General features: G+C 36.4%; 4 protein-coding genes across 7 annotated transcripts; 2 read left to right on the top strand and 2 right to left on the bottom strand.

Moving 5' to 3' along the window:
- The first annotated feature begins 1,111 nt into the window (after window positions 1-1,111).
- On the top strand, window positions 1,112-15,864 carry Mapk-ak2 (MAP kinase-activated protein kinase 2). 2 transcript variants are annotated; one of them, XM_070664025.1, is made up of 10 exons: window positions 1,112-1,218; window positions 3,227-3,614; window positions 5,452-5,758; window positions 11,795-11,934; window positions 12,043-12,107; window positions 12,197-12,304; window positions 12,540-12,638; window positions 12,739-12,814; window positions 12,952-13,162; window positions 13,251-15,864. In XM_070664025.1, exons 2-10 carry the CDS (start codon window positions 3,517-3,519, stop codon window positions 13,494-13,496), a joined length of 1,350 nt encoding a protein of 449 aa, XP_070520126.1. In that variant the 5' UTR covers window positions 1,112-1,218; window positions 3,227-3,516; the 3' UTR covers window positions 13,497-15,864. The 2 variants fall into 2 exon arrangements, with proteins under 2 accessions (XP_070520126.1, XP_070520134.1); XM_070664033.1 differs by lacking the exon at window positions 1,112-1,218 and having other exon boundaries at window positions 1,688-3,614.
- Window positions 15,865-17,147: 1,283 nt separating this feature from the next.
- Window positions 17,148-20,373, bottom strand: Edc3 (enhancer of mRNA-decapping protein 3). The gene is made up of 6 exons (XM_070664012.1): window positions 19,905-20,373; window positions 19,396-19,555; window positions 18,881-19,125; window positions 18,651-18,808; window positions 18,276-18,527; window positions 17,148-18,173 (listed from the first exon to the last, which is right to left on the bottom strand). The coding sequence occupies exons 2-6, from the start codon at window positions 19,548-19,550 to the stop codon at window positions 17,580-17,582; spliced, it is 1,404 nt and encodes a 467-aa protein (XP_070520113.1). The 5' UTR covers window positions 19,551-19,555; window positions 19,905-20,373; the 3' UTR covers window positions 17,148-17,579.
- An 89-nt stretch (window positions 20,374-20,462) lies between these two features.
- On the top strand, window positions 20,463-22,158 carry Uch-l5 (ubiquitin carboxy-terminal hydrolase L5). Its single transcript, XM_070664097.1, has 6 exons — window positions 20,463-20,618; window positions 20,855-20,918; window positions 21,001-21,106; window positions 21,185-21,372; window positions 21,456-21,653; window positions 21,732-22,158. The coding sequence occupies exons 1-6, from the start codon at window positions 20,543-20,545 to the stop codon at window positions 22,033-22,035; spliced, it is 936 nt and encodes a 311-aa protein (XP_070520198.1). The 5' UTR covers window positions 20,463-20,542; the 3' UTR covers window positions 22,036-22,158.
- A 369-nt stretch (window positions 22,159-22,527) lies between these two features.
- LOC139106884 (uncharacterized) lies at window positions 22,528-25,300 on the bottom strand. Of its 3 annotated transcripts, none has more exons than XM_070663950.1 (9): window positions 25,097-25,300; window positions 24,661-25,015; window positions 24,254-24,582; window positions 23,961-24,149; window positions 23,686-23,876; window positions 23,433-23,608; window positions 23,074-23,326; window positions 22,824-22,972; window positions 22,528-22,758 (listed from the first exon to the last, which is right to left on the bottom strand). In XM_070663950.1, the coding sequence occupies exons 2-9, from the start codon at window positions 24,977-24,979 to the stop codon at window positions 22,592-22,594; spliced, it is 1,773 nt and encodes a 590-aa protein (XP_070520051.1). In that variant the 5' UTR covers window positions 24,980-25,015; window positions 25,097-25,300; the 3' UTR covers window positions 22,528-22,591. The 3 variants fall into 3 exon arrangements, with proteins under 3 accessions (XP_070520051.1, XP_070520043.1, XP_070520061.1); XM_070663942.1 differs by having other exon boundaries at window positions 24,661-25,030; window positions 25,128-25,300; XM_070663960.1 differs by lacking the exon at window positions 25,097-25,300 and having other exon boundaries at window positions 24,821-24,961.
- Window positions 25,301-25,449: the final 149 nt, after the last annotated feature.

Below are 25,449 nucleotides of genomic sequence, written 5' to 3'. Positions count from 1 at the left end.
AGAATGTGCCTATCTAAGAAAGATATTTATATGGACGTTAAGAATTTTGTAATTATTATTACATGTAAGTAATGAAGTCTAGTTAAAAGATGAGAGATACCTGAAAAGTTGTTGCAAAACATTTTCGCTACATAGAAAACGATGTGTACATACTTAACACACGTATTTAAATACACGTCGGCGAGATAACATATATTTACGATACGAAATATATATTAAAGGACATGTATAAATGAAATGCATTGATTATTTTTTCCTGATCGCAACATTTTCTCCACCTTCCTTCTTCACCAAAAGGCTGTCTGAAAAACATTCAAAAACTTCTCAATTATTATTTTGTAAAATATATTAATTATTATACTTTCATAATTGAACTAACAAAGTCTTAGTCCATTTTGCTCGACAGTACAATAAACTTTCTTCCTAAAGGGTCAGCAGCCCTGTGACAATTGAAACTCAGCGAAAGCATCCGACTTTCTAGAGAAATCGTTCTTCCGCGAACGTTGCTCGCGTGACGCTCAGTGACGACAGTGCTAATCAACATTCACAGAAATAATCGTAGATCAACGATCAAGATGATTAGACGTCAACATTCTTAATTCGTTACGATCGAGTTTATTTCTTCCAATGTGTTAATATCGATATGATTTATTTCTTACAATCCTAAAAAAAAGAGACTACGTCAGTCAATACCAGTAGACGCTCTGAAGCCCTGAAGTCCTTGAAGTCGGCCCTGTATGATGGTGAGTCACGGCGTAAGATCGCCGCGAGAGGCGCCGCGCGCCGCCAGTCGGCCAGTGTACGCGAGGCGTTTTTTCCGCGCGGATCGTCGCGTCTCCGTTCCGCGCACGAGTCCGCGAGCGCCCTACCCACCTCCGCTTGTCGAGAGTTGCCGGTCCGGTGGTGGTCGCTCGACCCGACCCCGACAATCTAGTCGCACGCGTTGCACGGCCGGGTTGCTCAACGTCGCGCAATTCGACGGCGTCACTCGAGAATCCGTACCGGCGCACAGAAAAAAAAAGACGCCCGGCGCGCCTTCCAGGAAGCGCGTTCTCCTCCGAAAAACCGTCTCTCCCGTACCCCGCGAGGTCCCGAGCCCACCCAACACGGTTTCGACTGTCGGGCGAGTGAGCGGTGCCAGTTTAGGGTCGATCGGCCGGCGCGATTGATAACCCGTGACGCGAGTTCCGAGCCTGAGAGGTGCACCACGTCGCCCGGGTACGTAACACTCCGTTCCTTGACTCCATGTTGTTTTGACAGCTCGATCGGGATTCCTAGGGTCTCTCTCTCTCCTTGGGTACACACGCGGAGTGCACACACTCGTGTCGTTCCGACGACGCGCGCGGTCCGTCGCTTATTTTTACGCCGAGAGCGACTTCGAGCACGCGAGATTCCGTCTTCTTGAATGAATCATATGTTTTCGGTATCTACTACCTCGAACTCTGTGCTTTTTCGTAACGAAAAAAGAAACTGCTTTCTATTTTTACCATAAAAAATTACAAATGTGATCTGCATGTTTAAAAAGATAAAAGGATTCCTGCATGTTTTATTATTTGTATTGTTCGATTTTTATTGAGTGATTATTTTCGGAAAAAAATTACGTTGGATAAATAATTCGTTTAACGTAAAAATTTTGAGAACTATATATATATATATATATTTTTTTTTTTTTTGTGACGTTGCGAAACAAAGAAAAATTCCGACTTTGTAACGGAGAGACGTGTGTTAAGACTGACAAATTTCGCGCAATTAACTTACGTGGACGTAAAGCTGATCGAGGGAGACGGGAGAATTTAATGGAACAGGCACCTGGTCTTCAAGGCGAAGGGGATTCTAAATTGGGTCTAATCTAACGGCTTTGCACGCTTTCTACCGTCACGTTGCTTCCGCGACGGCCGATATTAACGGGGCACGCGGCTTTGGTGGCTTCATTCTTTTCCCGCATCAAACATCAAACGTGACTATCGCAACTTTACCGTGATGTGCGATTCACGTGCTGGGCAAACAAAACTTCAAGGCGACTCCATAGCAATCATACAACGAAAGAGTGTATGTGTGTGTGCGTGCGTGCTTACGTTCTTTGTCTGCGCATTGTGCTCACCACTTTCGAGCCCTTTGATCGATAAACCTTGCGCTTTTTTACTCGTATCGAGAATTGCAGTCGCGCCGGACTCGGTTCCTCTCCTGCGCTTTTCTCTTTAATTTTATCTTTCGAGAAAAACTCAAGAAAAAAAAAAAAAAAAGTACGTCGTGATTCTTCGCGACGAGACACTCCAGGATTGAAATATCGGCCAAAACTGATTTATCGATTCGAGGCTCTGAAAGTGTTATGCTAATTAAGTGGCTTAATTGACGCGATTGTGTGCAAATGCATTTCATCGAGCTGCGGCTCGTGCCTCGCTTTCCCGCTCATTTCGCCTGCAGATGCACCCATTGGTCACGAACACCCATGGCGCGGATTCATCGCGGAGAGAAATGTGTGAATGAGAAATTGCGCACGATAAAAGTTAAATTCAACCCCTCTCGAGTTTAATTTCTTGAAAATTATTTCGTTTAATTAAAAATGATAAATGCTGGGGAAAAATAAGGTTAATAAATTGTACGTGTGAAAATACGTGATAGCAAAATAAAATCATTTAGCTGGAGAAGGTCAAGGGTCTTTGAAATTTTTCGACGAAGGTAAACGATACTTCAACGCGAGGCTACGTTTTCGGCAGACGTTTGAGACCCGTGCTTTGATTTTTTTTATTTTCTCATTTTATTTAGCAGTTTTTTTAAATTAAATTTCTTCCAGTTAAAACACGAAACAGAACGCGTTTAGATAATTAATAGTAATCGAGGCTCAGGGCCCGTTTTACCAATACAGATCAATGTTAATCTTAGTTGAGTTTGCTTTTTATATCTTTCTAATTTTAAATATTAGAACGAGATGAAAAGGCGAGTGAAACCGAGGTTAAAATTAATCTGCGCCGGTAAAAGTGGCAGCTGAGAGCTCTTAGAGACGTTGGACCCTTGATTAATCCCCGGATGCGTATTTCCGAAGGCGCAGCGCGGCGCCGGAAGTAACATGGTATATCCGACTCACGATCATTGGTGTGGAATTACTCGTTAGCTTCCGGGAAACCGTTTCGCGGTTCGCTTCGTCAAGTCCGGTCCACCATGCTTTTGTTGCCGAACCTTCGTGTGCGGGATTTAATTTTTATTATTTAGCTTCTTTTATCTTCAGTTTTCAGCTGGCGGGCCCGGTTATTCTTTGGCTTGATTAGGAAAAAAAAAAAAAAAGAAAGAAAGAAATAACCGCTAAAGCAAAGGCAAAGACCCGGGCGGACTAAAGCTCTTATCTCTTTCCCTCCCCCTGGCACGCGCCGTGTGAGAAAAATCTCGGTGGGCGGACCTCTCTTCCGTAACGACACCGCACGCCGTGTGGTAAACCACCTCGAACTCGTCGTTGCACCTGGGAGGTCATCCCTTGGGAGCCCTTCTACCTCAGCTTTTACCGACGCGGGGCGGGCGGTGATGCTTTTGTCTTCCCGACTGGATCGGGACGGGAACTTAGTGCAAAAATCGAGAGCCGCATCAATGCCGAAGTCGGCAACTAAGTGGAGATTCTGGAGGTCTTTCTTTTATCTTTATTTCCTACTTTGCGAGAGAGAGAAAGAAAAAAAAAAAAAGAGCGTGTGCGCGTATGTGTGCGTGTGGGTATGTGAAACTTGAAAAATTTACACATACACTTACAATCCACGTCCTCCTGTAGCGCGAGGATCGGAATAAGGCCGGTTGCATCAACGGGATTGATTTTGTTGAATGATTAATAGGTTTTTCCCGTTTCACTCAAATCTCTTAAAAGAGTGAGATATGTTTCTTGCAAATTGATACTTTAGATTGCGAATATTTCGGATTAAAGGATAAAAGTCCGGCTTAGTCAACATTTAAATCGAGAGAGTTGGTGCAACCTTCCCACGAGCAGTTAAAAAAAAATTTTTTTTTTTATTTTTTATTGCATCCCGTGGATAACTGTGCGATTCTTTTCGGACACGAGCAACGAGAGAGCAAATTGCGGTTGATTGATTTAACGCTGCGCTAATTAAATCCGCCGCTCCACTAACTTCCCGCTCGGGGTGATCAGAATCCGAGACTTCTAACGTTGAAGCCTATAAATCGTACATATCGGCTATATTTGGTATTTGCAATTCTAATCCGATAAGTTGCTCTAATTTATTCGCGAAGGCTGTCTCTGGCGAATATCACTTACGAGCGCCGCGTAATCTTTGAACGCTAAACGGCACAAACGTTAGTTTAATTAATCCTCTTCAGGACAATTTATTAAGCAACGGATACGTCGATGCCGCTTTAATTTCGTTGAAATTATCGCCCCGACGAGGAACGATAATTGATCGCTTTCGGTCACCAGCGTGACATTAATTTAATATTAGCAAGTCGCGCAGCAATTAACGCCTTATGATAATTTGTGACTCGTAAACCACTTTCCAAAAGTAGCTCTCTATAGTTTTCTAAACCGGCGAGTCTCTTTTTGCCGTGAACTCTTTTATGTTGGCTGGCTGTTTGGTGTGTCTATACTGATGTGCCGTTCGGATACCGCTAATAATTCTTTAACTCTTAATTTATCACGCACGTGTTGCCTTTTATATATCTTCTGCGCATAAATTTGTACAGAAAAATTATTTGTAGAGAACGCCGCCTTTTTTAACACAGATGAATAAAGCTGCGGCTGATTGCGAGATATTTATATGTCGCGCCGATGCAATTCTTACGTCATGCGAGAATACGCGCGCGCAATTTTTTTATTTACCGTTTGCAGACTGGAAAAACTACGGTGCACCGCATTGCGGTGGGCAAGACGCGAGCGAGAGAAGCACGCGCCGTATAAGCGCGGGACCGTGTAGGTAGAAGCCCGTGTGTGTTTGCATATCTGACTGTATATGCGAAATAACATGAATCTTGCACATTCCTCGCGGTTACGCAAACGGTCTTCATTGAGCAGCAACTCGGCTGACACAGTAAACGAATATTTAGCGGGTACTATTTGCAGCTAATTTTTGTATACGCCTCCGACGTCGCGTAACCGCCTCCAAAAATTTCCGATCACGGTTTCCGATCGCCGTTTCTCAGGAACTTCGTCTCGCTTACGTAAACGGATTTACCCCGATGAAATATTTGACGCGAGCCGAGTAGTGTAACAAGCCGTTGTAACGCGTCGCGGTTGCAATTAAATGAGTCGGTATGCGCACATAGTCCCGCCGTTCTCGTTTTCCCCCGTGTCTTCCACACGCGCTCGATACCGCGTTATCGGTCTGAGGTCTGCGTTATCGTAGCGTAATCTGGAACATCGTATTTTTCCGCGCGCCTTATGCTCGACCTTCGTGGTTTTGCTGCGCGCCTATTCCACGCGGATTAAGTCAGGAAGTGACGATTGTATCCTCACGTTTGTAGAAAGACCAAGAGGGCCGTTCTCGAGGAGAACGAGCAGAACGAGAGCAGACGCAAACGCTCGGCACCGCCGGTCGTCGTGACGCAGGTGATCAGGCAGGACTACGACCAGATACCGGAACAGAAACTGCCGGAAGTCGAGGACGCTAGGAAGAAGGCGATGGAGCATCCGCTCAGCAGCCGGCTGTCGCCAAGAATCACCCCGATTACGGACGATTACGAGATCAGCAATCACGTTCTGGGTCTCGGAATCAACGGGAAGGTTGTGCAGTGCTACGACAGAAATACGAGGCAGAAGTACGCTTTAAAGGTGAGTCCCACGTTTTACAGGGTCCTAACTTGGCGCTCGGCTTCTGCGAAGCACGTGGCACGAGACTAATTGTATGATTAAGAGAAAGTTATCGGGTCGAAAACCATTATCGATTTAGATAAGGCTGCTTGTTGAATGATTTTGCTTGGGTTTTAGGAGTTAGTTGAAAGCCGCAGGCACCTCGACCCAAAGATAACAAACGCTCGAAACCGAAGGAATACCGAGATTCCCGACGGGTAGGCAGTGAGCGAGTTACGCATCGGTTTTTCTCGTCCTCAGCTATTTTTGAGGCACGAGAGCGACGCACCGAGAGGTCCGCGGACTTGAAAGTGTTTATCCGTCGCGTTGACACCTCTTTGAGGGAAAACGCCGCGTATCGATACCCGCTCGAATCGCATCGGCCGAGCGCGTTCAGACTGCGAGTCATCCTCTATTTATACCTCGGTGATTTCCTCGTTCGACAACGTCGGGAGACCCCTTAAACGTATATTTCCCTTCGAAAGTAGCCTGCCGCGGTATCTACACATGATCGGCCTGCAAAAAAATTCAGTCGACTTTGCGAGCACGGTTCCCCCCGAGAAAGCCAACGTTTCGCTCGTGAAGTCACCAGCTTCAATTCCGGTTCGTGAAACCAGATTTCGGAGGAGGCTGCGAGATGGGCCGTCGTTCTCTAATTAACTTATTCGATATTAGGTAAGAAACTTCGACTGTGATTTATGTCCCCTGGTGTATCTCGCTTGAAAGTTGCGGTTACAGATAAGATTATTTTACACTCCCGTCGGTTTTACGACGCGGCCCACTTCAGCCAGGCGGTTAATAGACCCGCGAACACGAAATCTGATAAATACCTTACCTGATCAATTTGACTTGCCCGGGGGATCTTCACATTAACATACTGCCGTCTATCGATATCGTGTTTATACTGCCATTATCTGAAGGGAATCTCGTTCTTTGATAACACTCGGCGCAACGACTAAGTTACATGTTATTGCGTTTTATTGTGTAGCAATTTAAAACTGCACTATTTTTACCGTCGCAGCCGAAAGTTTACACGGCGAGGATTCTGTTCCATTTTATTAACGGCACTTCCCTCGTGGAATTTTCCAAACTGTTGCTTTTATTTTATCACAGCTCGTCGCGCCTCAGCGAGTATCGCGCGTTTATGAATTGCGGTGCTGCTGCATTTTCCCGTAAAGGCTAGATCTGCGAGACCAGCCGCGAAAATAATTTGACGGTAATTTAACACGGAATGCTGATCGCGATTGCAGATATACGCATAGAATGCCGATGACCGATTATGAGCCTCACGTGACGCTTGCATGATTGTCGCGACATATAATTTGCTCTCGTTTTCTTTTTTTTTTTTTATTGACACAGAGATGTGTTTATTAATATTATTTTAACAAACGTGCTCTTCCTCGTGAGCAAAAATTCGCAAGTTTACTTTCTTTTAGATTCGAAGCGTTTGGGTTTTCTTACACCAAGTTAGATCAAAACCTAGTTTTTTTTTTCTTTTTTTTTCCAGAAATAAAAAGAGAGTCCAAAGGTCGGTGGAATGAAATACTTGGGTCTCTGCCTCGCATGCACCCATAAAAATCCCGTTCTCGTAGAAAAAGCTATCGCTCTTCTCAGACTCGTTTAAAAAAAATAAGCGAGTTTCTCTCGCGCAAGGAGTGGTTCGCGGTATCGCAGATTCAACGTTAAGATTTTTCACGACCGCGCGGGTGATTCGCAATTTTCGGTAACGCTCAGCTGTAAATATTTCTCCACGTTCGCGGAAAGCGTCCTTTTCTTACTTTTACGCTGATTTCTCAATGGTACTTCTCCGGACGAGTGTTTCGAATCTTACGCGTACACTAAAAATATCGTTCGCTCGTCGCCCATACGGCACGTATGATGCGAGATAAAGTTGCGAAAAATCACGTGTGCTTCAATCGCCCTCGATACAACGGGCCATCATTCTTTCCGTTTCTCTTTCTCGTTCACCGCTGTTGCACGTGTCATCAGCGTGTCGTCAGTGTTCAAGCTCGCGATTATTGACTCCTCATCGCGGAGTTTTTCCAGCTCTGCGTCATAAAGTTACACGCGTTCCCTAAAAAAAAAAAACGCTGTAAAAAAGAAGAAAAAAAAAAGAAAAAAAAATTGCAAACACGAACGACGCGCGACAAAGCCACGCAAAACGTGAAACGCAAAAATTACGTCGGCATCCTCGCGTGGCCTTTTATACCCGATGATCTCATCCTTTCCGGCGCGAAAATGGTCAATGGCATCGTCAGAACGCTATCGGAGGGATTCCGATCGTCGCCTATCGTCGGAGGTCAAAGTGACGCGATCGTTAAAAGCGGCGAGAGCTAAGTCGCAGTATCAATTCTCTTACGTGTCGGAGCTAATGGATATTGGCAGGTCATGAGACGCGAGCGAGGTTCTATTGTTCTCTTCCCCATTTTTTTTTTTTTCTTAGCTCGCACAATGCGCACTGTGTATACTAATTAAGCGACGTCGATGGTTACAAGGGACTTATCAATTACGCACGAACGCGAGCGTTTCACGCAACTTCGATAAAAAGATTTAATTGACTTCTTTTTTACGTAAGACGGAAAGGAATACCGGACTCGCGAGCGAGGCGGGAATTAATTTCTTAATCGTTTTTGTTTTCGGAATAATTTCATAATAATTTCTGTAACTGGCCTGACGCGAGTCGATCTGTTCTTCGTCGTTTTCCGTCGCACATTCTAGGAACGATTCAGTTGATAATTATTATTACGTAATATTGTCACATTTTTGTATATAGTAACCTTTTATTGTGCTAATCGGAATTTCTCGGAGCAGTCGATTACGAGGATTGTTTATACGGAATTCAATTTCCGTGACATATCGTTCGGGCAGTTTTGAAAATAAAAGATTCTCTTCGCAATTCAAATGATATTCCAGAACTTGAAATTTGATAAAAGTGCCATGATAAGTGTGATGGATCGATTTTTTTTTTTTTTTTTTGATAGGTCTGGAGAAACCCAGGTCGGAGTCATTGTTTGAAATCACAGAAGATTATTACATCATGTATTAACAGTTTATCTGTCGAGCGCGTCCGAGGCAGGCGCCTTTTCATTGAAAGAATTCACGCTGGGACATCCTCGAGCTGATTGAAATCAATCTTATCGCCTTATTCTATTTACGCTATGTCGCTTACTGCAACGATCGATACGCGGATTACATAACGTCGCGAGGGGGCTGCCGTTTGAACTTCATCAAGTGACATCAGCCCTACAAAGTGCATTCTAGCCGTCTGATTACTTCCAAAGGCGAAGGGCCGAAATTTACGTCGTTTACCGAGGTTTCTCGATTCCAGAAGCCCAATACGCATCTTATCTATCATTTCTCGATTCTGTTTTAGTTTGCACCCTTTTCAAAAGCTAGAGAAAAACAGAGGAGAGAAATCGTTCTCGTTTATCTCTGTTCTGATTTTTAGAACAGCCCCGGAATCAAGCTTCGAGTTGCATGCGTATCGCAATGACACGCGTCGTAACATGCGATGACGATATGTGTGCTAAGTCTCCAACGGCATTTTAACGGCACGGTCGTTAAAAGTTCAATATTTGTTGCGTTACGTCGCGGCCGCGTCTCGCTGCCGTTTTCGCCTGCAAGCCAGTTAATTTTCTACCGCTACGAATTCACGTTCCGTTGATTGATCATCATCTGTCAGTCAGCCAAATCGTTTTCCTCTTGTCAGTCGTCACATATCGTTTTACGTCCGAGCGGTGCGTCACTTTGTACGCGGGAATTCTCTCGAGTTTATCGCATTACGAGGGAGATGCATTAACACTTTGTATTGTCGTTTACCTAAACGTGCGAATAAAATTACGCGATTGACGTAAAGTTTTCCTGGAGGATTACATTAAAAGATACAGCTCGTACATCATTTCGAGAACAAAGCTAGATTTTTCATCTCCCATTAGCTCCGTTTTTTTTTTCTTTTTTTTTTCTTGGAAATTAAAATCCTACTCTTTTTTTCTTTCTGCGTGAGAAGTTGTGAAAAAAAGTCGCGTCTCGCTAAATATTAATATTTAAGCTTAGTAATTTGAATAATTATAATCTCACTCTTGTTACGTCTTTAATTATACAATCCCGGCGGCGACGCTTAAAAACTTGCCGCGTTACATGTTGTGCAATTTCTACCCGCGTATTCGCACGCGTGACAGTCGAGGTAATAATAGAGGCAGAGATCGTGGCTGGCAGATATTTCGTTTACAGACGATTGACTTTTCCGCGACAGACGGAAAACTTTTCCAATTCCGCTTGACTGACGTGTGTTGCCGCGTAACAATCCGTCGAAGGGCGATCGATCGCGCGTTCTCCGCGAGCCGTGACGTCGTCGCGCTGCATCGGATTACGTTGTCGGCTTTTATAGCCGAGCGTGTAAAGTCCCTGGCGAGCGTGCGATTTGATATGTCGCCAAGACTCGTCCGAGTGACAATCCCGCGCGTCCATCCGTCTATTTCGCGCGGCAGGTAGGACTCTCGCAGTCGCTAATCCTATTAGCGGATCCCTGTTACGACGTCCGGTATTAATCTCTCGCACACGCGATTACCTTTCGGCACGTTCTTTCCACGTTTGTACGCGAGGAGAAATGCGTTTCGCGATGACGCGGCTCGGTTCGAATTCAATCTTCCGCGTTCGCAGCCTCGAAACGGAAAAATTTATACTTCCGAGTTTTTGCGACGGTGCGCGTCAGCGTGTGGCACGCAACAATGCCGCTGAATATACTCGTGGATCGTGCTTTATGCTCCCGCTCGTTTTTCCACGATACTGAATAAATTAAACGGTACGTTAAGCATCTTGGATCGGCGAGATCATGAATGATGAATTGTCCACGCCGCTCGGAAACGGTAGGCCGGCTTCTTTCCGAAGCGTAACCACGGCGGTGTAGGTTGTTTTGTCTTATTTCCTTTTTTCTTTTTTTCTTTCTCGCGTCAGTCACAATAGTCGTCTGCGGTGTAATCGCCCGTGGTAACTTGTATAATTGCCCGTATGAAGATCGCGTCTCAAAAGAGCGCAATTACGCGAGCGGGTCCGTTCAAGAAGAACGCACAATGTATGCATTGTGTGCTCGGTTGCTGATAAATTTTGAATGGCAATAAAGCATACGGGTATGATTGAGCAATTTTGATATTGTGCCGTCAGCAGCTTGCATGTCGTTCACCTTCACATAGAAGAATAATTTTCTCGCCGGTTTTTATACACGTGAAATATTCGATTTGTCTGATTTGAAGATGTAATAATTAACGTCGAGATAAATTTCATTGCCAGTTCAATCTATATAGATTTTGTTATTTCGATATTTTAATAAATGTTTTGAAGATAAACGAGATGTATACGTGTAATAATGCATGTTGAAACGTGCTCTAAAAGCGATAAAATTCTTCACCATCGTCAACACCTCGAATTTCTTTTTTATTGCATACATATATATTCTTATTTAATTTTAATGTATATATTTTTTTTGTGGTGCTATTAATAACTCGTTTATCAAGTTACACGTGAAGAATGCATCGTTTTTTAATAAATTATCGTATTAGTTATGTAAGACAATACGTATGTTTCTAGTACGGTTTATAACCGCGAGGAAGAGGCTTTTATCTAGGAAATCCTCATGATCTCATGACGTTGCTTTTGTGCGATAAACACAGTTGCGAGCTGTGAGTCAAGCCTTTACCTGCACGACGATCTGCGTGTAACGGAAACGTGATGCGAATGATAATTTCAAATCCACAAGTCATTTATCAAAATACCGATAAATTTGTCATTGCTCTTAAATTCCTCGACTTTAACTATATCAATAATATTTTAAATATATATTTAAAAATGCCTCTCGTTGTGTACAGCAAAAAAAAATAGTAATTAATATCCATTTAATTGCCCATGTAACGTTTAATAATGAAACTGAACCCTTTTTTTTTATTCTGCTTTTATTTTTACGTACCTTAATGAGAGGTTCCTGCTATGTGAAGCATGTCGAGTTAAACGGCACATTATTTGCAGGTCCTGCATGACTGTGCAAAAGCGCGGAGAGAGGTCGAGCTTCATTGGAGAGCGTCAAATTGTAGGCACATAGTCCAAGTCAAAGATGTCTATGAGAATTCTTACAGCGGGAACAAATGTCTGCTGGTAATAATGGAGTGGTACGTACGAAAACGTGACTCTTTTAAATGCGATTAAAAAGAATGGGGCGACGTCATTTATCGCGGGCATGATTCTTCAAATTTATGTTCAATTCTTTTGTGTTTCAGCATGGAAGGCGGAGAGCTATTTCAAAGGATACAAGATAGGCAAGACGGCGCTTTTACCGAGAGAGGTAAATAGCTTCGGCATTCGATGGTCGTCAAAGATTTTTTTTTTTTACGTTTAGAAACTAGACAAATGTAAATTTGCATTTCTTTGCAGAAGCCGCGCAAGTGATGTACGAAATCTGCGTTGCAGTGAAGCATTTGCACGACATGAACATCACTCACAGGGATCTGAAGCCTGAAAATCTTTTATATTCTAAGCCTGGTAAGAGAATACGTTATGTATGCTTAAATGATTTTTCTACAAGATGTGATAACTCGGAAACATTATTATCTATTCATAACATTTTAGAAGTTTATGAGTTACGTATTATCTGCAGTCCTTGAAAAGTTATAACTGTACAAACTACGATAATTTTTTATACGTACATGTCTATCTATTTGTATACGTTACAGAGAAGTTATATATTGCTATTTTTATAATTTTATATCATTTTCAGATGTTACAGGAACCCTAAAGCTTACTGACTTTGGATTTGCTAAAGAAACATATTTAAAAGACACGTTACAAACGCCATGTTACACACCGTACTATGTTGGTAAGCTTTTGCGCTTTATTATATGAATATAATATGTAATATACAATCGAAATTAAAATTAGTATAAAACTTACTTTTTCTTTGTATATTTTATTTTTAGCCCCAGAAGTTTTGGGACCAGAAAAATATGACAAGAGCTGTGATATTTGGTCATTGGGAGTAATTATGTACATATTGTGAGTATTTTGATGTACCTTTAAAAATTGTTTTATATTAATAACATAATTTTTTCTTATTGTATAAGACAGTTTAGATTTCCATGACTTTTTGTTATCTGAAATAAATTATAATTAAAATTACACATTATTTTTAGATTGTGCGGCTTTCCACCATTCTACAGTAATCATGGACTAGCGATATCGCCAGGAATGAAAAAAAGAATTCGATTAGGACAATACGATTTTCCTTCTCCGGAATGGTCGAACGTGAGCCAGGAAGCCAAGAATCTTATTAAGGGTATGCTGTGTATAGATCCTGCAGAAAGGCTTCAGATTGATGCTGTGATGCGTAACAATTGGATCGCTGTAAGAATATTTTTGACATTTTATGTTAAGTAAATTTTTTTTCATAATATGTTAATTTTAAAGTCGCTTATTTTTTTTTTTTTTGTAGAAATATATGGAAGTACCCGCCACTCCCTTACACACTGGACGCGTTCTACGGGAAGGAGAGGAAACGTGGCCGGAGGTGCAAGAGGAGATGACGCGGTCGTTGGCGACAATGCGTGTTGACTACGACACGTGTCTGAAGCAGCTTGATCACACGAACAATCCTTTGTTAAATAAACGTAGGCGTGCGAAACAGTCAGCGAACAACACAACGGTCCCTACGCCTGCCAGTCCTACGCCTGCCTCCTAGGAAGAGGACACAATCCGAACCAGACGAAACTGGACTTGTTTTCTACGGAGATGCGTTAGGTACAGTGTGATTACAACGAGAATCGTTTTCTGACTGCTGCATTTTACGAAGCGAAAGAAATTCCGAAGTAGAGTAGTATCGAAGGGCACCTAGATCACATAATGTGTTGCACGATTTACGCTTATCGACGTCTGATGAATTGAGTGCGAGGTCAATTTTATTAAAGCAGTAATGATAACATATGCAACGAGGACAATATTACCCAGCAAAAATAAGTAAGCGATGCCTTTTTAATTATCAAACGATATTAGTCTTTCTGAAATTGTAAAGTTTAAAAATATAGGCTATTATAAAATTGAACAACCATTTATATGAAAAGACAAGTATTATTAATGCTAAGCATTAATATTATGTGCTTGTCGTCAGTTCAATTTCTGTTAGACCTAATAATTGTCATTGTTTTAATATAACGGTCTATAAAAACACTAATTAAGAATGGTCAATGAATAAACAATACTGCTGAATGTGTCTTTAACCATGAATTAAATTGTATTGAAATACTTATTGTTAGTGATATTTAAAATATCTACGTTTATAATAAGATCTAAAAAAAAAAAAAAAAAGGAGAGAGAGAGAGAGAGAAAATTATCTTCTCAGTAAATTTTATTGCTATTATACTTGTTAAGAGAAAAGAATATGAAACTATAACTATTATCTCAGAAAAGAGAATCGAGAGATATATTACATCAAAAGTTCGTCTTTAACTAAATCGATTTTAAGGCCTATAAATAATAAGTAACTTTTGACATTTCATATTATTGATTCAAAAATATTAATTGCAATATATGATTGATTTAAATCAAATTACTGTGTTACTGAGAAAGTATCATAATTATATTCTGTACATATACATACGTTCTAAAATAGGGGGCGACAAAAAGATCACTATGTGAGTGATAACACAATATTGGATTACTGTATGTAATTTCCGTACATTTAAGAATATAATAATAACGATATAAAGACTATTTATCCATATGTTATTAAGATTAGGAATAGTAGGAATAGTTGCTCATATACTTATCGGTTCTAAAAAAAAATTAATTTGCTGCCATTGAATAATCAAATGTGCACCATATTTATATTTATAACATAATAATTACGATCTTTCACGTAATTATTCGCTGGCCGTCCAAGCCTGTTTTAAATATATGTATGAAAATTTCATAATTATTATATCAATTTAATAAGATTTTTTATCCTATTTTTATTGTAATTAAGCATGTAACTTAGATATTAAACAATATCTTTAATATATTCAGTATACATCTTTAATTATATTTGCACTTTTAGGTTTCGAAAATTTATAAGTAATTATAACGCTATGCTTTTGAGGCTGAATATAAATAAGTGATTTAAATCTTTTTTTATTTAAGTCACAAATGCTATGAAGCATATTTTAGCCAGAAGCTAAAAATTGAGTGCTACAAAATAAGTTTAATATTGTACGACGTCCCTATATCGTTAAAAATACAAAAAAATTGTAGAAGTATAGAAAAAAAATATATATTTCTACATAATTCAAGAATATTATGTCTATAATTGCATAGATATGTTGTTAAAGATTCATAGAAACGAAATGGAAAGTTAGACTATGTATTTTCAGTATCATAGATATACGTAGGGTGCGATATTGTACGATACAATTAATGGCTAGTAAATCAAACGAGGAAAAAAAATGAAAAGTTTTATGTGCCTATAATTTCAATCGAACAAAAAGCGTATTATTAAATACACTTTAGAATAGTAGAAACGCATCATTAAAACAATAAAAATGTAAAAAAAAAAGAGGTGTATAATTACTTATACTTGATATTTTAAAAGACAGTCATTTTCTGAGTGCATCTGAAACGATTAGCTTATAGACGTGAGATATATATATTCATACAGAATTTACAAAAAAAAAAATGTTTAAAAATTCCAGAAATTAAAATAGTATTGTGTATCGATAATATAGTTTATAATTATATAGAGCATACACAGTTCCTCGTGTTCTACAGTGATCAATTGATTCGCCTGTACGCCTATATGTTCAATTTCAAATATTACAACGAATTTAGTAGCAAAATATTTTTATAACAAGTTCAAAATTTCATTGATCTGTCTTTACAGAAATTGACAATAACTGCAAAAAAATTTTAACTTTCATAGCCTTGTTACTTTGTTACTTATACACATTGCAGTTCTCTGTACCACAGCGGTAAAATCATGTATTTTTAACACGTGACGACGTTGTATATTTCCATAGGTTGTAACACAAGCATATGTATGATCAAGTGATGTTAAAATAAAAAATTACAAAAAGCTATTTTGTGTCTACATTGCTATTATTTTTTTCTTTTAGTTCCTTCTCTTAATAAGAATTTATTTATTTGATTACAAAAAATGTTATTATTTTATGCTTTACAACTTATTTAATGTACCATTAATATTTAAAAATGATAAATGTTAAACAGCTAAATTTAAGAAAGAATAAACAGTAAATAATGCGCTCTAAGTGCACGTTTTGTAAAATCTAGTATTTTTAAATTATTAATAAAAACGCTAAGACAAAATTTATATATTTGTGAAAATTACAGACATGTATTATATTTTGTTCGTATTTATAAGAAGTATCTATTTAATAGTATAGTTATCAATTATTTGAATCAATATTATGATATTAACATAACTAAACAAATTTTACTTAATCATTATCAAGTGTATCTTATGTAATGAATGTATACTCCCAAATAAACGTCATATAAAATGTTGAAATGCGTTTTATATTTAGTCCATTTTTAAGTGGACACAAATTATGGAATTATTTGACATCGACTATGTGAAAAATTATTATATTACATAAGTTTCTAGATTTACCATCTAATTTTTTAGAAAGACGTGATCGTTAACAGCACATTGAAATACTCGATTATAAATTTGTTAAAAGGAATCAGTATAAAAGGAATATAATCTTTATACAATAGAGTTGGTAATGTTTGATACATGTGCGTTATACAATAATTGAAATACATCTTGTTATAATCACTGTACCGGTACACGAGTGATCAAGTAAAATAAAACATAATGTTTTTTTACATATACGAGCAATTAGAGATTTTTTAATAAATGTAGATGTGTACAAGTCTAAAATTGTCGTCGATCTGTTGATTAAATAGAAATGCTGAGGTTTCTTGCAAGACACAAAAATGCTTAGCACGCAGCAAGCGTTTTTCGCGTCCTGTGTACGTACAAGAGCCACGAGTAAATGCGCGTTTCGCGCATAGATTTCTAATAATTACATAAATAGTATGTTATAAATTATTAAAAATATACAAAGATATTGTTCGCATATAAGCCACTATTTGATTTCATTTTTTTAGCTGCAATTTTTCCATAGTAAAGTATTTTGCAGTGTTTAGAATGCTCTAATTTAGTTAGATTTTATATCACACAATATTATCGATCAAAAAACAGAAGACAATGTAAAGACAATTTTAAAGGTTTTGTCGCAGTATAATTTCTATAAACTCTTATAAAATATGTATTCAATGATACTCGTGTGCAAAATCGTGCTGCTACACATAGAGTTGAATCCGTCGAGAATCTATGTATCTTTTATTCGAGACAGGATCTATCATTTATTTTATATTATTTTGGAGCAAGTGGTTTTATCTTATATTAATAAACGGCCGTTTTTACAGCTCCACAAAATACCTAATTCTTTTTCAATAATGCATAATGTTTAATTAAGATTTTAAAATACAGTTTTCAAAGTTATAATATTAGAAACAGTATTATGTCATTTATTTGTAGATACCATGCAATTAATGCGAAGTATTATGCGCTTTCTTTTTCTTGTCTTTTGTAAAAGTTCATCTAAAAGTTTATATCAAACACCAAATTATATATAAATTCATCATTATTCAGTGAGCCTTGAAAGTAAATATATTTCGCTACACTTATACCAGGTTTACAAACTGCGCATAATAAATCAAAAGCATCTATTTAAAAGGACGCTGTATCATGATCCTTAAAAATTTGCTAAGAATTATTGGAATGTAAAGGAATTACAAATTTAGGACCAAAAGGCGATCTATAAGTAATACCAACGTCGGAGTACACCTTATTCGGTAACGCAAGATTGCACAAGTACAATCTGCCGTTGTCAACGCTGTGTGACAGTGGTAGGGCACCTAACAAGCTGAATTTACTGAGAATACCTGGTGTACCCGTCGCTGGTGGTTCGATAGCTAACACGGGTGCTCGATTACTGTTTGCCCACCTTGCTATTGGAGTGATCATTCTAGGCGAATCCTCATCACAAAGCGCCACAAGTATCAAATCCACCAATGATGGTAAATTTTTAACTTTAGTCTCTACTTTGTTCTCCGTTAGCCTGTATAATGACAGCTCTTGTAAAAGAAATACGTCTTCTGTATTCTCTACAAAGACAATGGTTTTTACACCGTGTCCGGATAATTGCCGAGCGCAGTTTATGCCTGCGGCACCAGAACGATGCGGTCCACACAATGCGACTACAGTGGGCCATTGATGTGCATTATTTGGATTCAACCGATGACTTCCACCCAACAGTTGTAGGGTAAGTTCAGCACCGGCCCGACCGAGCAGTTCCACCTATTAAAAAGAAATCACAGTGATTAAACTGTTAAATAAAAAAATAGTTTAATTATTTATTTTTTTTACTAGAAGATAGTTAAAAATAATAATATTACAAACCCTGCGTTCCCAACTTATACCCAATCTATCCGCCGCACCTATTAACTGGCGATGGAGATTAAGAGTAATGCTAGGAATTACTAAACCATTATCTGTAACATATTCCTTTTCACCACGGCAAGGCACGACAATCTGTCTGAGTACTGTAGGCTCGGATACGAGAATATTTTCATCGGGTCGATATATACCTCGATTGTTTTCTGATTGCCTAACGATATCCGGTTTCAAAGAATTTATTTCTTGCCATACAGCCTTTAAAAGATTATGGTATAATTAATTAATCGTAAGTACAAAATATCACTTTAACGTTGTATTATTTCAAAATTTCTTTTAAAATATAGTTCAATAATTTAAAAAAATAAAATAAAATCCAACCTCTTTGTTAAACAATGCTAAATTCTTTTCAAAATCAAAGTCCTGTTGTAAGGACTGATCAATTGGAGTACCGAAAGTATGTTCATCCCTTTCCAGTGCTCTTTGCCTGTGGTTTAATCTTTTCGGAACTGACTTATTGTTAGATGCATTATTTTCGTCTGCAATAAAATGATTATATTAGTACGATATATATGGCAGATAAATGTACAGATCAAGTATGTAATAAATACTTGAAGGTATTTTGCCATTAGGAGTCTGTTCTGTTTGCTGCTGATTAGATTCCATTGGCTTTTTAACATTTGCTTGCATTTGAGCATTTGAACTTCCTGGTTGCAGTGTATTTGGAACACATTCTGAAATAGATCGCCCAGCCCTTTTTGCAATCGGTCTTTTTACAATCACTTTACTGTGTGTATCATTCACATTTCCTGCTTCTTCAGTTGATATAATCTCAACATTCTGTATATCTTTTACACTAAAATAATAGAATATATATTGATATATAATTAATACATATATTGTTAAAAATATCAATTGATAAAATGGACTACTAGATTCTTAGATTGTTACTTTGCATATATAACATTAAGACTGAATTTTAACAATAAAATGTTACTCTAATAAAAAAATTAAATAAACACAAATTGCTTTATTACTTCTTGTTTCTTGGAGAACAAATAATTATCAAAATATATGCATATAACTTTACTATTTTCTTGTAATTTACTTGTACATGCAACCTTACCTCAAGTTAACGATGGAAGAAGTATGAGGCATGCCATTGCAAAACGCTTTAGCCAAAGTCAGGCTGTATTTATTTAGATCGATAATTTTACCTTGGTAAGCAAGATCATCAATACACTTTACGGAAACAGTGCAGCCCAGAAACTGTTCAGACATCTTGGCTGAAATTAAAATACAGAAGTTAAATGGAAATCTCTATAATTATTGCAGCACAAAATATACCACAATTATTATATTATTAATAACACAAATAAAATTCATACAAAAAGACAACATCTCATGTTAGAGTATCCAAAGATTGCACTGGGAATCAGTATACATTATAAGCTTATTATTTGATAATGTATGCTTTCAGGTCAATGTATGTCAATCAACAATGGTGATAACGAACATTATAAGGAATCAGAAAGTCATCATTAATACACTTTTATGCGGTACAATAACGTTGTTGTTCGTGTTAGGTTAAAAGCGGTTACTAGAGAACTGTAAAATATAATGCGATATACGTACCTGATTTGATAGCGAAATAAAGAGAAATAAAGAAGGCTAAACAATAGGGAAAGCAAACTGCAACAACGCAGTGATAATTCAATTGTTGCGAACTATCTTCGTGACTTGGCGTGCGGCATCGAAGCGAATTGCCACTCCGTATGCTGAACTGTATCTCGCATACATGTTGTGTGCGTGTCTGTATATATAATTTTTTTTTTTTTACGCCCTTCTGAAGATTTTCAGCCGTTTATCGCGATGTTTGTATAACCTCGCGAGAAAATTCGTAATTACAAGCAACAAAACAAGTAATGCGAAAAATATTGTAAAACGTAAACACGATTCCCGCGTTGGTAATTTTTTTGCAACTCTAAAAAGGCGTGTCAATTAAACAGGAACGTCTTTAAAACAATTTACAATATTGGAATATATTTCTGACAGCTTAAAAAAAAATATTTCTAAAACTTTGTGATGGTTTCTCGAAATAATTTTGAAATATCGTAACTCTTAGGAGTGTCTACCGTGCCGACGAAAATTTTCCGTCGCAGTTTTGCGAGGAGTCTGTTCTTAGAAGTTCATAAGACTCGCCGCGGAGCAGCGCGCCAGTCTGTTAAAAAAATTTCTTTTTAACCTCGAACGTTTGTGACAGTACATAAAACATGGCAGACTCGGCAGGAAATTGGTGTCTCATTGAGAGCGATCCTGGCGTTTTTACGGAATTGATTAAAGAATTTGGCAAGTATATTTTTGGTTTTTATTTTTTGCGGACGTATTGTGCTATTTTCCTGCAACATTTTAAGCATTACCTGAACTGAGTTATATTCCAGTGGAAAGCGTTTGTCATGCATGGAGGCACTTATGCGTTCACACATACATACATACACATCTATTAAATTTATAATTAATTTTTTAATTAATTAAGAATTGTTAAATGGATGAATCTACGTTGTTTTATCTTTGATACTTGACAGGTGTCAAAGGTGCACAAGTGGAAGAATTATGGAGTTTGGATGATGAACAATTCAATGAGTTAAAGTAAGTTTAATTTTGAACAGTATATTATCTTTTTTTATGTTTTTTTTTAAGCTCAGATCTTACAAATTTCTTTTGATTGCAGACCTATTCATGGCTTGATATTTTTATTTAAATGGGTGCAGGATGATGAATTATCAGGGAATATTGTACAAGATAATAGATTGGATAAAATATTCTTTGCAAAGCAGGTATGCAAGGCATAAAATATATACGCGTAATGTCTATTGATAGCTTTAAATGTTATTTACATACAAAATTTAATTTAGGTAATAAACAATGCCTGTGCAACACAAGCGATATTGAGCGTTTTATTAAATTGTAAGCATACTGACATATCTCTAGGACCAAACTTAGAAGAATTTAAAAACTTTTGTCAAAGTTTTGATGCCAATATGCGTGGGCTTGCACTTAGTAATTCAGATGTTATAAGGGAAGTGCACAACTCTTTCTCGAGGTACATATACTGTACATATATCTGTTGGCTAAAAGTTGTCTGTTAGTTTAACAAAAATTTTATATAAAATATTAAAATTTAAGGCAGTCTTTATTCGAATATGACTCAAAGCAAGCATCCAAAGATGATGATGTATTCCACTTTGTGAGCTATGTTCCTATTGATGGTCGTTTATACGAATTAGATGGATTGAAGGATGGACCAATTGATTTAGGTCAATGTCCGGCAGGAGAACAATGGGTGCAAGCTGCAAAACCTATAATTCAAAAGCGGATAAACAAGTAAGCTAAAACAATTTTTTAAATAATTTATTATGTTACTTTTTAATTACATGCTATAAAACTGAAAATTATTGACAGGTATAATGAAGGCGAAATTCATTTCAATTTAATGGCTATAGTAACCGACAGAAAAACTTTATACGAAAGGCAAAAGGCTAATGTTTGCGATCCTGAAGAACTAGAACGTCTGCAAGCCTTAATTGAGGAAGAGATTAGAAAGTCGAAAAGATATCAAATAGAGAACATTAGACGGAAACATAATTATTTACCGCTTATTATGGAACTTTTAAAAACTCTTGCAAAAGAAGGCAAGCTTGTGCCTTTATATCAAAAAGCAAAAGAGAAGGCGCTCGAAAAAGAGTCAAAGAAAAATAAAGTTTAAATTTGCAAATCAGGAGAAATTTACAAATTAAAATAATTGGTATTTTTATGTTATTCTAGTAAAAAACCAAAAAAGAATTATATCCGTCTTTTTTTTTAATAAAACCGCTAATTGCTTAATAAAGTTTGCCTAATAAATCTATTTTCCTACAAAGTAGTTTAAAATAACATATTTAAAATAACATTAGTTTTTTTTTAGTGGATTATTTAATATTACTAGATATTACAAAGCGCGTCGTTAGAAGAAACAAGAGTAAATAACGCGCGCGTTTTGTAATGCCTGATAAAATAATTTTTAATCCTTAATTACAATTAAATGGAAACTAATTTAATCATGCGTCTATATAGATAGTCGAGAAATTTAAAGTAAGCGAAATGATATTTACTCCCACCATGGCTACGACTTTTTAAGGATAAGGATCTATTTAAAAATGTAGGTTAAAATAATAGTATAAATACAAATTAGTTTTTTTTTTATACCAAATTAGAACTTTTGTTTAATTTTAATACTATTTAAATTTATTTATTAAAAATAATTTTAATTACTATCACTAAGATTAAAAATGATCGATTTCTTGGTCATTAATATCAACTGTACTTATCTCATTTTTTTGATTTAGTAAAGAAATTTTCCCATTTTTATATATAATTTTAGGTAAAAACTTATCGTTTGAAGCTTTTAAAATTTCAGGAATTTTAGTATGGTACAAATGCTCTACAACACCTGTAAGAAATATTCAAATATAGTATGTGTGCATATTTATAAATATAATTTAAATGTTTTCTTACTGGCGAAATTATCCACGTTAGTCATTTTGCATTCTTGAACGAGATAAAAAAAGGTCCTGCAAAGGAATACTGCAGTTGCCCCATCGAATAATTTTGCAACATTAGACCATATAATTTCACGAGTACTAGATATTCCTTTTGCATACATACTGTAAAAATAAAATTAAATATATATGTAAGTATTTATAATTATAACAATATTTATAATATATTAAAATTATAGGCCAGAAATGTGCACAATGATACCTACTATTCAATTAATTGTATTTTAATGTCATTCAAATAAATAGGATCTGTACTGAACAACTGCAGATGCAACTGATTTTGCCAAAAAGTTTTTAAGACATTGTGATTTATATTTAATTTTTCTTCTAATTTTTGCCATATTGGCTTGGGAAGCATGGCATCTTTAAGTTCCATTATATCTTCGCTTAATGTTATATTGAGTAAATTTTTTATAAATTTTCGTATTAGTGGTAATGTCCATTTAATGTCAACTAACCCTGGAATTAAAAAAAAATATGATAAATGTTTAATATACTAGAAATATAATTATTACATGCTTGTTGCATTTAATAGTAACATATTTATATTTTAAAATTTACTTACGTTGTACTTCTTCTTCAGTTTCGAAATATTTCTTTTTGAGATACTGATATCGTAAAAGAACCGACCTATTCGTTCGTTTTAATATTTTCGCTAATTCACTGAATTTCCTAACACGATTATTAAGTTCTGTATCTTGCATATATGTTAAAATTTTTTTATCTTCTTCGAAAGTATACCTAAAACATAAAAATTATATGTGTACATTTAACAAAATTCGAGATAAATTCTTGACATGAGATATTTATTACTTTACCGAACACGAGTGATTTTATTACGATATAATATTTTAAATCTGGAGTAAACGCTGTAAAGAGTTCGGGAAGGTAATCCATTTGCCAAAAATTGAACAAATTTTTGTCTCTCTCTTAGATCATGTATGTAATACATTCCATTGTGTCTCCAACAAAGAAATGGCTTAGGCTTCTTTTCATCCCAATCATGAAGCTGTACATGAAAATACGTTATAATAAAACATTTTAATATTATATTTAATAATATATATTTTTCAGTACTACATTTAACATGTACCTCACAAAACATCTTCCAATTTTCTTTTATAATCGTGTCTTCTTTAGGTGTATACGCGCCTTTTCGAATTGGTCGGTACTTAAAAAATAATATTTTCTCTTGTTTATTTGGTGGGTGAGATCCAGAAAGCTCTATTTTGTGTTGTGGTGGTACTTTATGTATCAAGTTTATATGTAGTCTTAATAATTTCTGAAATATGAGAATTAATTAATACATGTAAATATGAGAGTTAATTAATACATGTAAAATAAACTAAGTATTTAACATATAAAATTATAATAATTAAAACTAACTTTTATATCTCTCAATGGTAATGGTTTCAATTCTTCAGAATTCTTCAACTCTTTAAAAAGATGTTGTGCCTTTTTATTTTTACTTAATATATCTTTCTTAAATTGACATTTGCTTTTCTTGGTTATTCCAACTTTTAATTTTTTTTTAGTTTTATTTTTGTCAACCTTTGCTAAATCTGCAGGCACATCAGAATCTTGTTTTTCACAATCACTGATAGAAAGGGGATCTTTCATTGGATCCTTATTCACTCCTAACAGATTATCTTCCATTGTATTGATATCCATTGTTGATGATAATACAATATTATTATCAAAAGTTACCATAGAATCTAAATCATGCAATAAATCAATATTTTCAAATTTATTAACATGCTTTGTATCAGATAATTCCAATTTTAATGTATTACCATTGCTATTTGTGTTAATCATGCTGTTTCTTTGTAAACATGTTTCCACCAAAGTGTTATCAATATTTTTAAGAGGACTCTTAAGTAATGGACTTACAAACAAGTTTGTTTGAGTAACATACATACAATTTGTATCTATAAAATTCATTGGATTAGCTACCTTGTTAGGAGTACTTTTTACTCTCATGGAAATGGTCTCATTAATTGCCTGAGATGATTTTGAGTCACTTAACCATTCGTATTCGTTTTCTTTAAAAAAATTTTCTTCCTCATTCTTATGTATCTTTATGTACGTTGCTGTACTTGTTGCTTTAGCCATTAAAAATTCCTTTTTACTCCTTTTTCTCCAAAGGCTCTTGATAATAGAATTCTTAATACGGTTACGCACAATATTAAATATTTTTCAGTTGTAACGTAATTAAGTATTATTTTTTACCTATATATATTTACTGTATAGAATGTCTTACAAAATTCTTGCAGATCTTTTTCACTCTTCGGAATTTAGCCTGAGTTGTTTAAAATCGGCTTTGCTTTTTAGTTATCGTCACGTAAATAATACATGGAAAATAAAAGCCTTCACAAACGAATTTACTGGACATACATATAAAAACATGTGGTACTTTTAAACGATTTTAGTGAACTCTTGCAGTTAATGTCTCAAGTATATTCTGAAAAGATATTACCGACATAGATAAAAGTATCTGTAACTTCACAATTCACATACACGTGTTTGATAAAAGATGACGCTAGTTGTATGTTAATAAATTTATTGATTTGTATATTCTACCA

This window comes from Cardiocondyla obscurior, linkage group LG01, assembly GCF_019399895.1.
Source record: "Cardiocondyla obscurior isolate alpha-2009 linkage group LG01, Cobs3.1, whole genome shotgun sequence".
NCBI lineage: Eukaryota > Metazoa > Arthropoda > Insecta > Hymenoptera > Formicidae > Cardiocondyla > Cardiocondyla obscurior.
The sequence above is the reverse complement of the archived record's forward strand: the minus strand, read 5'-3'. Positions and strand labels throughout refer to the sequence as shown.

Excerpts from the sequence above, each read along its gene's own strand:
- Mapk-ak2 (XM_070664025.1), top strand. The coding sequence starts at position 3,517 with ATGCTTTTGTCTTCCCGACTGGATCGGGACGGGAACTTAGTGCAAAAA. Across the intron at positions 5,759-11,794 it reads GGCAGAAGTACGCTTTAAAG|GTCCTGCATGACTGTGCAAA; the intron begins GTGAGTCCCACG and ends CATTATTTGCAG. Across the intron at positions 11,935-12,042 it reads CTGCTGGTAATAATGGAGTG|CATGGAAGGCGGAGAGCTAT; the intron begins GTACGTACGAAA and ends TTTGTGTTTCAG.
- Edc3 (XM_070664012.1), bottom strand. The coding sequence starts at position 19,550 with ATGTCTGAACAGTTTCTGGGCTGCACTGTTTCCGTAAAGTGTATTGAT. Across the intron at positions 19,126-19,395 it reads TCTTCCATCGTTAACTTGAG|TGTAAAAGATATACAGAATG; the intron begins GTAAGGTTGCAT and ends CTATTATTTTAG. Across the intron at positions 18,809-18,880 it reads TAATGGCAAAATACCTTCAA|ACGAAAATAATGCATCTAAC; the intron begins GTATTTATTACA and ends ATTTTATTGCAG.
- Uch-l5 (XM_070664097.1), top strand. The coding sequence starts at position 20,543 with ATGGCAGACTCGGCAGGAAATTGGTGTCTCATTGAGAGCGATCCTGGC. Across the intron at positions 20,619-20,854 it reads GGAATTGATTAAAGAATTTG|GTGTCAAAGGTGCACAAGTG; the intron begins GCAAGTATATTT and ends GATACTTGACAG. Across the intron at positions 20,919-21,000 it reads GAACAATTCAATGAGTTAAA|ACCTATTCATGGCTTGATAT; the intron begins GTAAGTTTAATT and ends TTTTGATTGCAG.
- LOC139106884 (XM_070663950.1), bottom strand. The coding sequence starts at position 24,979 with ATGGCTAAAGCAACAAGTACAGCAACGTACATAAAGATACATAAGAAT. Across the intron at positions 24,150-24,253 it reads TACCATTGAGAGATATAAAA|AAATTATTAAGACTACATAT; the intron begins GTTAGTTTTAAT and ends CTCATATTTCAG. Across the intron at positions 23,877-23,960 it reads ATTGGAAGATGTTTTGTGAG|CTTCATGATTGGGATGAAAA; the intron begins GTACATGTTAAA and ends TTTCATGTACAG.